This window comes from Aquarana catesbeiana, linkage group LG03 (genome assembly GCF_042186555.1).
Source record: "Aquarana catesbeiana isolate 2022-GZ linkage group LG03, ASM4218655v1, whole genome shotgun sequence".
NCBI lineage: Eukaryota > Metazoa > Chordata > Amphibia > Anura > Ranidae > Aquarana > Aquarana catesbeiana.
In genome coordinates this window covers 529,125,120-529,138,477 of record NC_133326.1, presented here as the reverse complement: position 1 = coordinate 529,138,477, position 13,358 = coordinate 529,125,120, and the positions used below count along the sequence as shown (strand labels likewise).

At 46.8% G+C, this 13,358-nt stretch overlaps 1 protein-coding gene across 3 annotated transcripts in view; it reads left to right on the top strand.

The window, feature by feature from the left end:
* Positions 1-13,358, top strand: part of LOC141132641 (hepatitis A virus cellular receptor 1 homolog) — a 161,901-nt gene that overhangs the window by 99,772 nt on the left and 48,771 nt on the right. For all 3 annotated transcript variants that reach the window (XM_073621257.1, XM_073621258.1, XM_073621256.1), the window contains exons 4-5: positions 8,659-8,729; positions 8,817-8,928. In XM_073621257.1, coding sequence (XP_073477358.1) covers positions 8,659-8,729; positions 8,817-8,928 — 183 coding nt within the window. The remainder of the gene's footprint in view (positions 1-8,658; positions 8,730-8,816; positions 8,929-13,358) is intronic.

Below are 13,358 nucleotides of genomic sequence, written 5' to 3'. Positions count from 1 at the left end.
CACAGATACTCTAGTTGGAACACAGGAACGAGCCTTGCTGCAAAGTATTGCATCAAAAATTGTAATTACACGCCCCTGTTAAACAGGGGCTTAAAAATTGGGCCTTAGGCACTGGTGGCGGCGCCCAGAACCAAAATTGTCCTTACAAGCTATCAGCATGATCATTGAGGAGGAGGAGGATAATTACTCAGCATAACAGGATAGTCACTAAGCATCAGCATAGGCAGTCTTTGAAGGGATCTGACATTTCAAAAAAAAAATATTCGGTTACATCAGCATCAGGTGCTTGGTATCTAGTGGTGATCCAAGACTGATTCATTTTTATGAAGATCAGTCGATCAACCGAGTCAGTGGACAGACGCACCCTGTGATCAGTTACAAAGCCTCCAGCAGCACTGAATGTGCGTTCCGAAAGAACGCTGGATGCAGGACAGGCCAGTAGCTCAATTGCATACTGTGCAAGCTCTGGCCAGTGATCCATCCTCAAGACCCAGTAACCCAGAGGATTTTCGGTGGGAAAGGTGTCCAAGCCAGATCTTGCCCCTAGGTATTCCTGCACCAAGTAAAACAGACGCTGGCGATGGTTGCTGGAACCGATCAAACCTTGGGGCTGCGGACTAAAAAATTGTCTGGACGCATCGGTCAGACGGCTACCTTCTCCACCGCTCCTTCTTTGACTGACCGAAGCCTCAGCAACACGTTGTCCAGAAACAAGAGTTTGTAACCTCCCAGTCTCCGGGAACGCGTTGCACAGACCTTTCTGCAAGGTCTCCCGAAGATGTTTCATCCTCTGCTCCCTCTGCAATGGCAAGATAAGGTCCGCAACCTTACCTTTGTAACGTGGATCAAGGAGGGTTGCCAGCCAGTATTGGTCCTTCTCCTTGATACCACGAATACGAGGATCCTTCCGCAGGCTTTGCAGGATCAGGGAGGCCATGCAGCATAGGTTTGCTGAGGCATTCGGTCCGGATTCCTCTGGGTCACTAAGGATGACATGATCCGCAGCCACCTCCTCCCAGCCATGTACAAGTCCATGGGTTTCTTGGGACTCTAAATGATCCTTTAAAGACTGCTGCTGATGCTGAGTGCCAGGCTCCACCTCCATACTGACACAATCCTCCTCCTCCTCCTCATCCTCTTCCTGTGTGATCGGCGGACACGCAGGAACACTGTCTGGATAAAGGGCACCTTGAGAGCTAAGGAAGTCCTCCTCTTCCTGCCTCTGTTCTGCCTCAAGTCCCCTGTCCATTATTCCATGCAGCGTGTGCTCCAATGGGTGGACAAGGGGGACACTGTCACTGCTCACCATCCTCATGGCCTCCTCAAATGGTGACAGGACAGTGCATGCATCCCTGATCATGGCCCACTGGCGTGGGAAAAAAAACAAGCTCCCCTGACCCTGTCCTGGTGCCATAGTCGCACAGGTACTCATTGATGGCCCTCTGCTGCGCGTGCAGCCGCTGCAGCATGGCCAATGTTGAGTTCCAACTGGTGGGCATGTCACAGATTAGGCGGTTCTTGGGCAGGTTAAATTCCTTTTGGAGGTCTGCCAGCCGAGCACTGACATTATATGACCGGCGGAAATGCACACAGACTTTCCTGGCCTGCCTCAGGACATTCTGCAAGCCCGGGTACCTGCCCAAGAACCGCTGCACCACCAAGTTAAGGATGTGAGCCAAACAGGGCACATGGGTCAGTTGTCCCTGTCGGAGGGCAGAGAGGAGGTTGGTGCCATTGTCGCAAACCACCATTCCTGCCTTAAGTTGGCATGGCGTCAACCACCTCTGAACACCACCACGCCCCTGCAGAGCTGACAGAACCTCTGCCCCAGTGTGGCTCCTGTCCCCCAAGCACACCAGCTCAAGCACCGCATGGCATCTTTTGGCCTGCGTACTTGCGTAGCCCCTTGAACGGCTACGGAGCACCGCTGGTTCCGGACAAAGCACAGGAAGAGGCCATGGAGGAAGAAGAAGAGGAGGGGGTGGAGGAGAGAGGTGTGTCACAATCATTAGTAGTGGCATTTTGCAGGCGTGGTGGCAGAACAACCTCCAACACTACTGCACCTTGTCCTGCATCCTTCCCAGCTACCAGCAGAGTGACCCAATGCGCCGTGAAACTTAGGTAACATCCCTGTCCATGCCTGCTGGACCATGAGTCAGCGGTAATATGCACCTTACCACTGACCGCCCTGTCCAGTGAGGCCAAGACATTGCCTTCCACATGCCGGCAGAGAGCCGGAATCGCCTTCCATGAGAAAAAGTGGCGTTTGGGTACCTGCCACTGAGGAACCGCACATTCCACAAACTCACGGAAGGGGGCAGAGTCTACCAACTGAAAAGGTAGCAGTTGAAGTGCTAGCAATTTTGCCAAGCTAGCATTCAACCGCTGGGCATGTGGATGGCCGGGAGCGAACTTCTTTCGGTGGTGCAGCAGCTGGGGCAGGGAAATTTGCCTGGTACAATCTGACGTCGGTGTACCGAAAGCAGATTGCCCACAAGTACTTGGCTGTGACACACCTAATTCTACACCTTCATTCCTCTCAGTGCAGGTCTCAGAGAGGACTGAAGGTATAGTGGGGTTGGAGATCTCAGCTGATGAGGAGCAAGGAGAGGTCCTCTTTGTTCTTTGGTGTGGGTCTTTTAGATATGCTTGGCAACAAACTGCATGGCAGGTCAACATATGTCTGGTCAAGCATGTAGTGCCCAAGCGGGAGATGTTTTGGCCACCCGAGATACGCTTGAGACATATGTTGCAAATAGCAGCGGTGCGATCTGATGCATCGTCTCAAAAAAGGCCCACACCAAAGAACTTTTAGAATAACGCGCAGAGACAGCAGCGCCCTGCCCATGCGGAGCTTTGCGTTGTGATGCAGTCAGTGTACTGCCCTTAGCCTGGCCCCTGGAGGGCATCCTGCCTCGTTAGTGATGTGCCTCCTCCTCCTCTCTCCTATCAGGCACCCACGTTGAGTCAGTGACCTCATCATCCCCTCCCTCCTCATCACTGGAGCAAACCTGGCAGTATGCTGCAGCAAGGGGAGCATGACTGCCAGATTGCTGTCCTTCTTGGCATCCCCTCTGTTCGTGCTCACATTACTGCCTTCATCTAGCCAAGTATCATCATCACAGCCTTCTAAACGCTGGGCATCCTCCTGGAGCATGTACCCAACACTGTGGTCAAACAGTTCGAGGGACTCCTCAGGAGGACATGGTGGGGCTAGGGAAGGAGTCACTGATGCCATTGAGCTGAGGGAAGAGGCCGCGTTGGCAGCTGCTTTGCCAAACAAAGTACCCTGAGCATGGGTGAGGGGGGATGAGGAGGATGAGGATGGCTTGGTCATCCACTCGACCAAGTCTTCCGCATGTTGCGGCTCAACACGGCCAGCTGCCGAAAAAAAGGCCACGTGCTGATGAGGATGCACCGTTTCCACGACCAGCACCGTTGCCTCTAGACACAGAGCCTGCTTGCCCTCTTTATTGGCTTGTGACTGTCTGCCTCTCCTTGTTAGCCTTCCAGACATACTAATGGCCTGTAGCTGCACTAAGCTGGGATATATATAGATAGATAGATAGATAGATAGATAGATAGATAGATAGATAGATAGATAGATAGATAGATAGATAGATAGATAGATAGATAGATAGATAGATAGATACTGCAGCTAGCAAAATCAACTGCCTGCCTACAGTATGAGAACACCACCAACCTTCTACAGGTAGCTTTAGCTGAACACTGTGCAGAGGTCACACTACACTAACGTGTAAATACTTTAGCTGCCTGCGGTAGTGATAGGATCAGGAAAACACCACCAACCTTCTACAGGTATCTTTAGCTGAACAGTGCAGAGGTCGCACTACACTAACGTGTAAATAATTTAGCTGCCTGCGGTAGAGATAGGATCGGGAAAACACCACCAACCTTCTACAGGTAGCTTTAGCTAAACTGTGCAGAGGTCGCACTACACTAATGTGTAAATAATTTAGCTGCCTGCGGTAGTGATAGGATCGGGAAAACACCACCAACCTTCTACAGGTATCTTTAGCTGAACAGTGCAGAGGTCGCACTACACTAACGTGTAAATAATTTAGCTGCCTGCGGTAGTGATAGGATCGGGAAAACACCACCAACCTTCTACAGGTAGCTTTAGCTAAACTGTGCAGAGGTCGCACTACACTAATGTGTAAATAATTTAGCTGCCTGCGGTAGTGATAGGATCAGGAAAACACCACCAACCTTCTACAGGTAGCTTTAGCTGAACACTGTGCAGAGGTCGCACTACAATAAAGTGTAAATACTTTAGCTGCCTGCGGTAGTGATAGGATCAGGAAAACACCACCAACCTTCTACAGGTAGCTTTAGCTGAACACTGTGCAAAGGTCACACTACACTAACTTGTAGCTTTAGCTGAACACTGTTCAGAGGATGCACTACACTAACTTGTAGCTTTAGCTGAACACTGTGCAGAGGTCGCACTACACTAACTTGTAGCTTTTGCTGAACACTGTGAGGAGGACGCACTACACTAACTTGTAGCTTTAGATGAACACTGTTCAGAGGACGCACTACACTAACTTGTAGCTTTAGCTGAACACTGTGCAGAGGTCGCACTACACTAACTTGTAGTTTTAGCTGAGCACTGTGAGGAGGACGCACTACACTAACTTGTAGCTTTAGCTGAACACTGTGCAGAGGTCACACTAAACTAACCTGTAGCTTTAGCTGAACACTGTGAGGAGGACGCACTGCACTAACTTGTATCTTTAGATGAACACTGTGAGGAGGAAGCACTACACTAACTTGTAGCTTTAGCTGAACACTGTTCAGAGCACACACTACACTAACTTGTAGCTTTAGCTGAACACTGTGCAGAGGTCGCACTACACTAACTTGTAGTTTTAGCTGAACACTGTGAGGAGGACGCACTACACTAACTTGTATCTTTAGCTGAACACTGTGCAGAGGTCACACTAAACTTACCTGTAGCTTTAGCTGGACACTGTGAGGAGGACGCACTACACTAGTTTGTAGCTTTAGCTGAACACTGTGAGGAGGACGCACTACACTAACTTGTAGCTTTAGCTGAACACTGTGAGGAGGACACACTACACTAATGCCCCGTACACACGGTCAGATTTTCCGATGGAAAATGTCCGATCGGAGCGTGTTGTCGGAAATTCTGACCGTGTGTGGGCTCCATCGGACATTTTCCATCGGATTTTCCGACACACAAAGTTGGAGAGCAGGAGATAAAATTTTCCGACAACAAAATCCGTTGTCGGAAATTCCGATCGTGTGTACACAAATCCGACGGACAAAGTGCCACGCATGCTCAGAATAAAGAAAGAGATGAAAGCTATTGGCCACTGCCCCGTTTATAGTCCCAACATACGTGTTTTACGTCACCGCGTTCAGAACGATCGGATTTTCCGACAACTTTGTGTGACCGTGTGTATGCAAGACAAGTTTGAGCCAACATCCGTCGGAAAAAATCCTAGGATTTTGTTGTCGGAATGTCCGAACAAAGTCCGACCGTGTGTACGCCCTATAACTTGTAGCTTTAGATAAACACTGTTCAGAGGACGCACTACACTAACTTGTAGCTTTAGCTGAACACTGTGCAGAGGTCGCACTACACTAACTTGGAGTTTTAGCTGAACACTGTTCAGAGCACGCACTACACTAACTTGTAGCTTCAGCTGAACGCTGTGCAGAGGTCGCACTAAACTAACTTGTAGCTTTAGCTGAACACTGTGCAGAGGACGCATTACACTAACTTGCAGCTTTAGCTGAACACTGTGAGGAGGACGCACTACACTAACTTGTAGCTTTAGCTGAACACTGTGCAGAGGTCACACTAAACTAACCTGTAGCTTTAGCTGAACACTGTGAGGAGGATGCACTACACTAACTTGTAGCTTTAGCTGAACATTGTGCAGAGGTCACACTAAACTAACTTGTAGCTTTAGCTGAACACTGTGAGGAGGACGCACTACCCTAACTGTAAATAGTCTAGCTGCCTGACTGTGGTACTAATAGGATCAAAAGAACACCAGCAATTTTCTTCAGGTAGCTGTAAATACTGTAACAAGACAAGCCTGCCTGTCAGTAGGAAGATAACTTGAACGGATCTAGCTAAACTGAATACAGTGTGTGTATAAATATATATATATATATATATATATATATATATATATATATATATATATATATATATAAAACACCTGGGATGCATATATATATATATATACACAATACACTGTAAGTGCAGCTAACTGACTGACTGTCCTGCCTAATCTATCTAACTCAAATGAAATGACACTGTTTCTCTCTATCTCTCAGCAGGCCAAAACACACTACACAGGGCCGCCATGCAGGTGGCCTTATATAGTGTGGGGCGTGTTCTAAACCCCCTGAGCCATAATTGGCCAAAGCCACCCTGGCTTTGGCCAATTACAGCTCTCTCTACTGACGGCGTTGTGATTGGCCAAGCATGGGGGTCATAGTGCATGCTTGGCCAATCATCAGCCAGCAATGCACTGCGATGCCGCAGTGAATTATGGGCCGTGACGCGCCACGCGAATTTGGCACGAACGGCCCATATCATTTGCAATTCGAACATAGGTTTGACTCGAACATGAAGCTCATCCCTACTTGCAAATATAGAGGAGATAATTGCAGTGCACCTTCCCTAAAGGAGAGAGGGAGAGGGGAACTTTAATGGTATACAAGCCTTCATCCGTAGGGTTCAATATTAAATTGTCAGACCCTTTGCAGCTATAATAGCTTCAACTCTTCTGGGAAGGCTGTCCACAAGGTCTAGGAGTGTGTCTATGAGAATATTTAACCATTCTTCCAGAAGCGCATTTGTGAGGTCAGGCACTGATGTTGGAGAGGAGGTCTGACTTGCAGTTTGCACTCAAATTCCTCCCAAAGGTGTGATATCAGGTTTAGGTCAAAACTTTGTGCAGGCCAGTCAAGTTCCTCCACCTCAAACTAGCTTATCCATGTCTTTATTGACCTTTATGGATCCCTTGAGGCCCTTCGCAATGCACTTTATAGGGGGTCGGGGGGTTCCTATGCACCTTTTAACACTTGCTATGAAAGCAGTTATTAAGGCATGGCATATTGTGATTGAACCCAACCTGGTAAAAGCCTGGTGGTCCCCTAATACACCACTTTGGTGCAACCCAAAGTTACAGGAATTTCCCTCATTACAGGACCCGGGGCTATGGGCTAGCAAAGGCATTAAATATTTGATGGACATATGTGATGGGTCTGGGCTACTCACATTCGATAGACTGAAACATAAATTCCAACTTCCGAACTCTTTCTTTTTCAGGTTCCTGCAGCTCCGTCATGCCTTCGAATCACAATTCAAATTCCTCCAGCTTCAGCTGGAGCAGGATAACCTGGAGGCCCTATTGAGAGATGTCGATCTATCAAAGCCATTATCCCAAATATACCGAGCAATGTTGCCATTCGTTCAGGTTGGGCTGGATGGTCTGCGTGGTTTGTGGCAGGCGGAGGTGCAGGAACTGGACAGAGAAGACTGGGAAGACATATGGGACTACCCACTTCAGTCATTGGTTGCAACTAGAGACAAGCTGATTCAATTAAAAATTCTACACAGGATCTACTACACGCCACAACACCTGCACCGCATATACCCAGCATCCTCAGCTAACTGCTGGAGATGCTCTGGTACTCCTGCAGGCTTCACACATATATTTTGGGACTGTCCACAGATTTAGGATCATTGTCGAGAGATGACCCAATTCATTCATGGGTTAACTACTATACCTATCCTTCTGACAGTCAGTGCTTGTCTCTTTGGACTGGGGGAGTCACTGGCGTTTGCTAAAGCAACGTGCACCTTAATAAGCATCCTCCTATTTTATGCCAGAAAGACCATAGTACCTAAATGGAAGTCAGCTAGGCCCCCTACTTATCATCATGGAAGCAGTCAGTCAATGCTGTGATACCCCTTTATAAAGCAACATACTTATCTCATGGATGTTCCAAGAAATACAAAAAAAGTTTGGCACCTGTGGACAGACTCAGAATCCATGGTGGATGATCAGACCTTAGTGGATAATTCTAGCTGGATTTCCTGAATATCTACTTGGCGCTGTATGGAACTGAGATCTATACCTAGGATATGTAAGTGGTTGTGTAAGCCCAGAATTCAATGTACCAGTTCTTGAAATGTACTACTCTTATAGTGTCCAGTTTTGGTAGCTAGGAGGGAAAGAAGGTCCTCAGAGAAACAGTATTCCTTATCGCAATCCTACCCTATGTAGCCTGAGGGGTGTGTGTTTGGAGTTTGTAGATTTATGGTAGCTTGTAATTTTAAGTTGTGAGTTGTACTCTGTTATGCACATGGCTATGTGCACCAATTAGCCGAAGAATGCCCCAATGGCTCTGTTTTGTACTTTTAAATCATAATCTTTTTCAATAAAGAGAATTTAAAAAAACAAACAAAATTAAACCCCTAGACTACTAATTGAGCCAGAAGTGTGGATGCTGCTGTGTGCCTGGTTGCCATTGACATTTGTGGGAAAGAGAACCTGGGACAAGATAGGTGGAGCAGTCATAAATCTACACAACATTCCAGATTATTGCTACTGTAAAACCCTTACTTGTTATTTTTCATGTTTTTAGGAAATTACGATGATGACAGCAAAACCTTCCCTTCTGTCAATTCCAGCCCTACTCCTATGACTCCAGTGAAGGTAATTTGTATTCAAAAACAAATCTGTCTTAATATTTCCCAAGAATATATTCTTCTCATCTTAAGTGAACTATTGGTATTGTTTCAGACAAACCCACCGCCAAGTTCTGAGGTCCAAAGTAATACAAGAACGTTATATATCCTAATACTCATCCTTGTCCTAATAGCAATCGCATTTACAACTGTAATAGTATACAGAAGTGAGTACCATTTTTTTTTAAATTGTGATATGTCAAGCTAATATAGTACCTATGCAATGCTATAAAGGGATAACAAATTGTATATAACCACTCGCCTACCAGGCACCACCTTCCTGCCCAGGCCAATTTTCAGCTTTCAGTGTCACTTTGAATGACAATTGCGTGGTCATTCAACATTCTGCCAAAACACAATTTTTATCACTTTTTTGAGTGGTATTTAATCACCACTGGGTTTTTAATTTTTTTTGCTAAACAAACAAAGACCAAAAATGTTGACAATTTTGAACACAGACAGGGTCAGACAGGCCGAGTCATACACAGGTGAGCAGATCAGGTACAGATGCAGAGGCAGGAGCGGAGTCAAGATACATTAGCGTGTGCTCGTGCACCCATCCTATGTGGAATCCGTGGAACAGGAAACTGCCTGGGGGAGCCATCTTGTCTAGTGGCAAGCCCTTCCTGACATTGCCCCTCCTAACGGGCAGCCTCCAGCTGCCCAACTGGGCCAACTTCTCTGGATGGGGCCTATTGAATACTTGGATGAGTTTCTTAATGTGGACATTGTTCTCAGGTTTCCATGAATTCTCCTCAGGCCAATACCTTTTCCATTTATTCAGGTATTGGGTTTGATTTCTCCTTCTCCTGCAATCCAGAATTGCCTCAACCTCATACTCTTCTTCCTCATCAACTAACACCGGCTCCAGTGGGCCTGTATTCCATCCAGGGAATGGGTTCGGAATTGCAGGTTTCAGTAGGATTACATGAAAGACGGGATGAAGTCTAAAGGAGACTGGCAATTCCAGTCCATAGGCGACATTGTTGATTTTTCTCTTTACCAGAAATGGCCCCACAAACTTGGGCCCCAGTTTCCTTGAAGGACAGGCCAGTTTTAAATTTATTGTCAACAGCCATATCTGATAGCCAGATTCCAGAACTATTTCTTCACGTATTTTCTTGTCGAAAACTTTCTTATTGTATTCTTGGGCTTTGGCTATTGCTTCCTGTAACAGTTTGTTATTGGAATCGAAGAAGGTCACTGTCTCCAGAACAGAGGGAACTGAATATTCAGGAATTAGATTCAACAAAAATGATGGATGAAAGCCGTAGTTGGCAAGAAATGGAGATTATTTTGTGGCAGAGTGATTAGAATTGTTGTAGGCAAATTTAGCCAACGGTAACATGGGTAAAAAATGTGCCGCCTTGGATAATCGGTCTACCACCACATAGCTGACAGTACAACCTTCTGAAGGGGGAAGCTCCACAATTAAATCCATTGAGATAATTTTCCAGGATCTATCTGGGATTGGAAATGGTTTAAGCAGACCCCATGCTTTGGTCCTGTTGCTTTTATTCTGCATGCATGTGATACAGGCCTCCACATACTTCCTAAAGCCTTTTTCTAAATGAGGTCACCAAAATGTGCGTTGTACTAACTCTGTAGTTTTATTGACCCCAAAATGTCCTGCTAATGCATGATCATGGCACAAGCCTAGGACAGGAACACACACATCTTCTGGTACAAAGATTCTGTCTTCACAATAGCCCATATCTTACTTGTAGGGTTGTCTCAGGAGGTGAGGGAACTCCCACAGAGGCCTGCTTGATCTGAGACAACAGATCTGCCTGTAACAAAAGAAAGTTTCCTGAGGATAAAATGGTATCGGGGGCACAGATTCTACAGACTCTCAAAACATACGGGAGAGTGCGTCAGGTTTAGTGTTTTTTGGCCCGGGCCTGTAGGTTACATGGAGGGCAAATCTTGAAAAGAACATTGCCCACCTAGCCTGACGTGGTTTCAAATGTCTTGATGTTCTTAAATATTCTAGATTTTTGTGATCAGTGTAAATTTAATATTGGATGAACTGCCCCTTCCGAGAGATATCTCCACTCCCCCAATGCAGCTTTGATCACTAAAAGTTTGCGGGCAACCGGATTGTAATTCTTTTCTGCTGGTGAAAGTTCACATGAAAAGAATGCAACTGGGTAAAGGAGGGCGTTGGCCCCCTGATGTTGAGAGAGCACAGCCCCCACAGCTGTCTCTGATCAACGTCCAAGACATATGGTAGGGCTGGGTCAGGATGCCTTAGTACGGTTGCAGAGGTAAATAACCTTTAAGGGTCTCGAAAGCAGACTGAGCCTCAGAAGTCCAATGGAACCGGCTGCTGTGCTTGGTCAGTTGTGTAATGGGGGAAATGATGGCTGAAAATCCTTTGATGAACTCCGATAAAAAATTGCGAACCCCACAGAAGCTGTAATTTTTTTTTTTACTTGTGGGGGCTGGTCAGTCCAGGATGGCAGTAACCTTTTGGGATCCATCTTTATACCCTCTGTGGAGATGAATAATCCCAGGAATTTGATATTTTGTCTCTCAAACTCGCATTTTTCAAGTTTGACATACATACATGCAATCAGAGTTGAGTCAGTACCTTCCTCACATGTCCATGGTGAGTCTTCAAAGAAGAAGAAAAAAATGTGAATATCGTCTAGGTATACAACGACAAAAAGATCCAGATAATCTCGAAAAATGTAATTGACAAAATGTTGGAATGTAGCAGGGGCATTACACAGTCCAAAGGGCATTCATTACCAGGTACTCAAAATGCCCAAATCGGCTATGAAATGCAGTCCTCCATTCATCACCTGCACGTATACATACCAGATTGTATGCCCCTAGAAGATCCAATTTCGTGAAGACTGTTGCTGACCTAAGTCTTTGAAACAGTTCGGGCACCAGGGGTAGCGGGTGCCAATTCTTGACTGTGACTTTATTGAGTTCACGTTACTCAACACTGGGTCTTAGGGGGGTGATCCTTTTTTTTCACAAAGCAAATGCCTGCCCCAGGCAGAGAGGTTAATGGGCGAATAAATCCTTTCCTCAAACTATTGTCAATGTATTCCTTTAGGTCCACAAGTTCAAGTACAGTTAAGGGAAAAATCCTTCCAAAAAGGTACCTCGGCCCCAGGGAGTAATTCAATTGAGCAGTCATAAGACCTATGGGGAGGAAGGGTCTCTGCCCCCTTGTACTGATAAGCATACATGCCTTGGAATCAGAGTCCATGCACAACAGGGTTGGTGGACAACATGAGAGTTCTTGTAGGCAGTGCTGTTGGCAGTAGGGTGACGGAAACTGGATCTCCCTTGTGGCCCAATTTATGCATGGGTTATGTGCCTGTAGCCATGGCACGCCTAATATGATGGGAAACAGGGGTGAGAGAATGGCACCCAGGCGTAGCAATTCTTTATGATTAGTGACAATGGTGGCAGGCAGTGGGATGATCTCTTGGGTGACTAGCCCAGACTTGATGAAGGAGCCATCTGCAAGGTGAACTGAAAGTCTCTGGGCCTTGGTTCGCAGAGGTACCCGATGTTCAGCGGCAAAGGACAGATCAATGAAGCAGCTGCAGGCCCCTGAGTCAATTATGGCTGACACCTGGATAGTTCTTCCTGGAAGCTGCAACAGAATGGGAAGAGCTAGGTGAGAAGGGTCACTTGACAGGGCTGGAGGCTTGGCAGAAGAAATAGACAGGCACTTACAGAGTTTGGCTGGGCAGGTCCTCACATAGTGGCCTGGTTCCCTGCCATACAATAACAGATTGCTCTGGCGATGGCGTTGATGTTCTTCGATGGTGAGTGAGGACAAAGCAAGCCAAGCTGCATGGGTTCGGGAGAATCAGAAGAAGGGGTTCTGGAGGAGCTGGCCCTGGTGGACTTGCAACCCTTGGTAACATCCATACAGGGCAAAATTGTCCGGCTGATCTTTCAGATCTACGTTCTTTTAACCTTCGGTCAATCTGAATGGACAGATTAATGAGAGCATCCAGAGAGTGTGGAACACCAACTCAGCTAACTCCTCTTTCAGGGCCTCTGAAAGACACATGCGGAACTGGTAACAGAGGGCAGCGTCCTTCCAATTAGTTTCGGAACTCCAGCACCTAAAGCCTGAGACATAGTCCTCGCCTGCTCTGTGGCCTTGTTGGGGTGTGTGTAGTGCTGCTTCTGTGGTGGGGGTTCGCTGAGGGTCTTCATAGAGCTGAGCCATGTATTTAAAGAAGGTGGCCAAGGTTGACTGGGGCTCACCCTGCAGCAGAGAGATGACAAATCCTACTTTAATAGTTTCAAGTGAAAAGGTGCGGGGCTGTAAGGCAAAGTATAATTCACAGGTAGTGCGAAAAGCCCTGAATTTGCTGTGGTCGCCAGAAGATCTTTCAGGAATAGGAACTCTGGGCTATGGTGGTAACATCACGACTGCGAGTGCAGCAGGTATTCCAGCGTAAGATGAAGAAGCATAACCGGGAGCAGTGGAGGGTGATGACAGGGTCTGGACACGCTCCTCAAGCTGGGTATAGATTTTTGACAACTTGTGTGAGGCCTGCCAAATGTTGGCACAGTTCATTCAGGGGAGAGGTTCTTTGCTCAGGCTCAGACATGG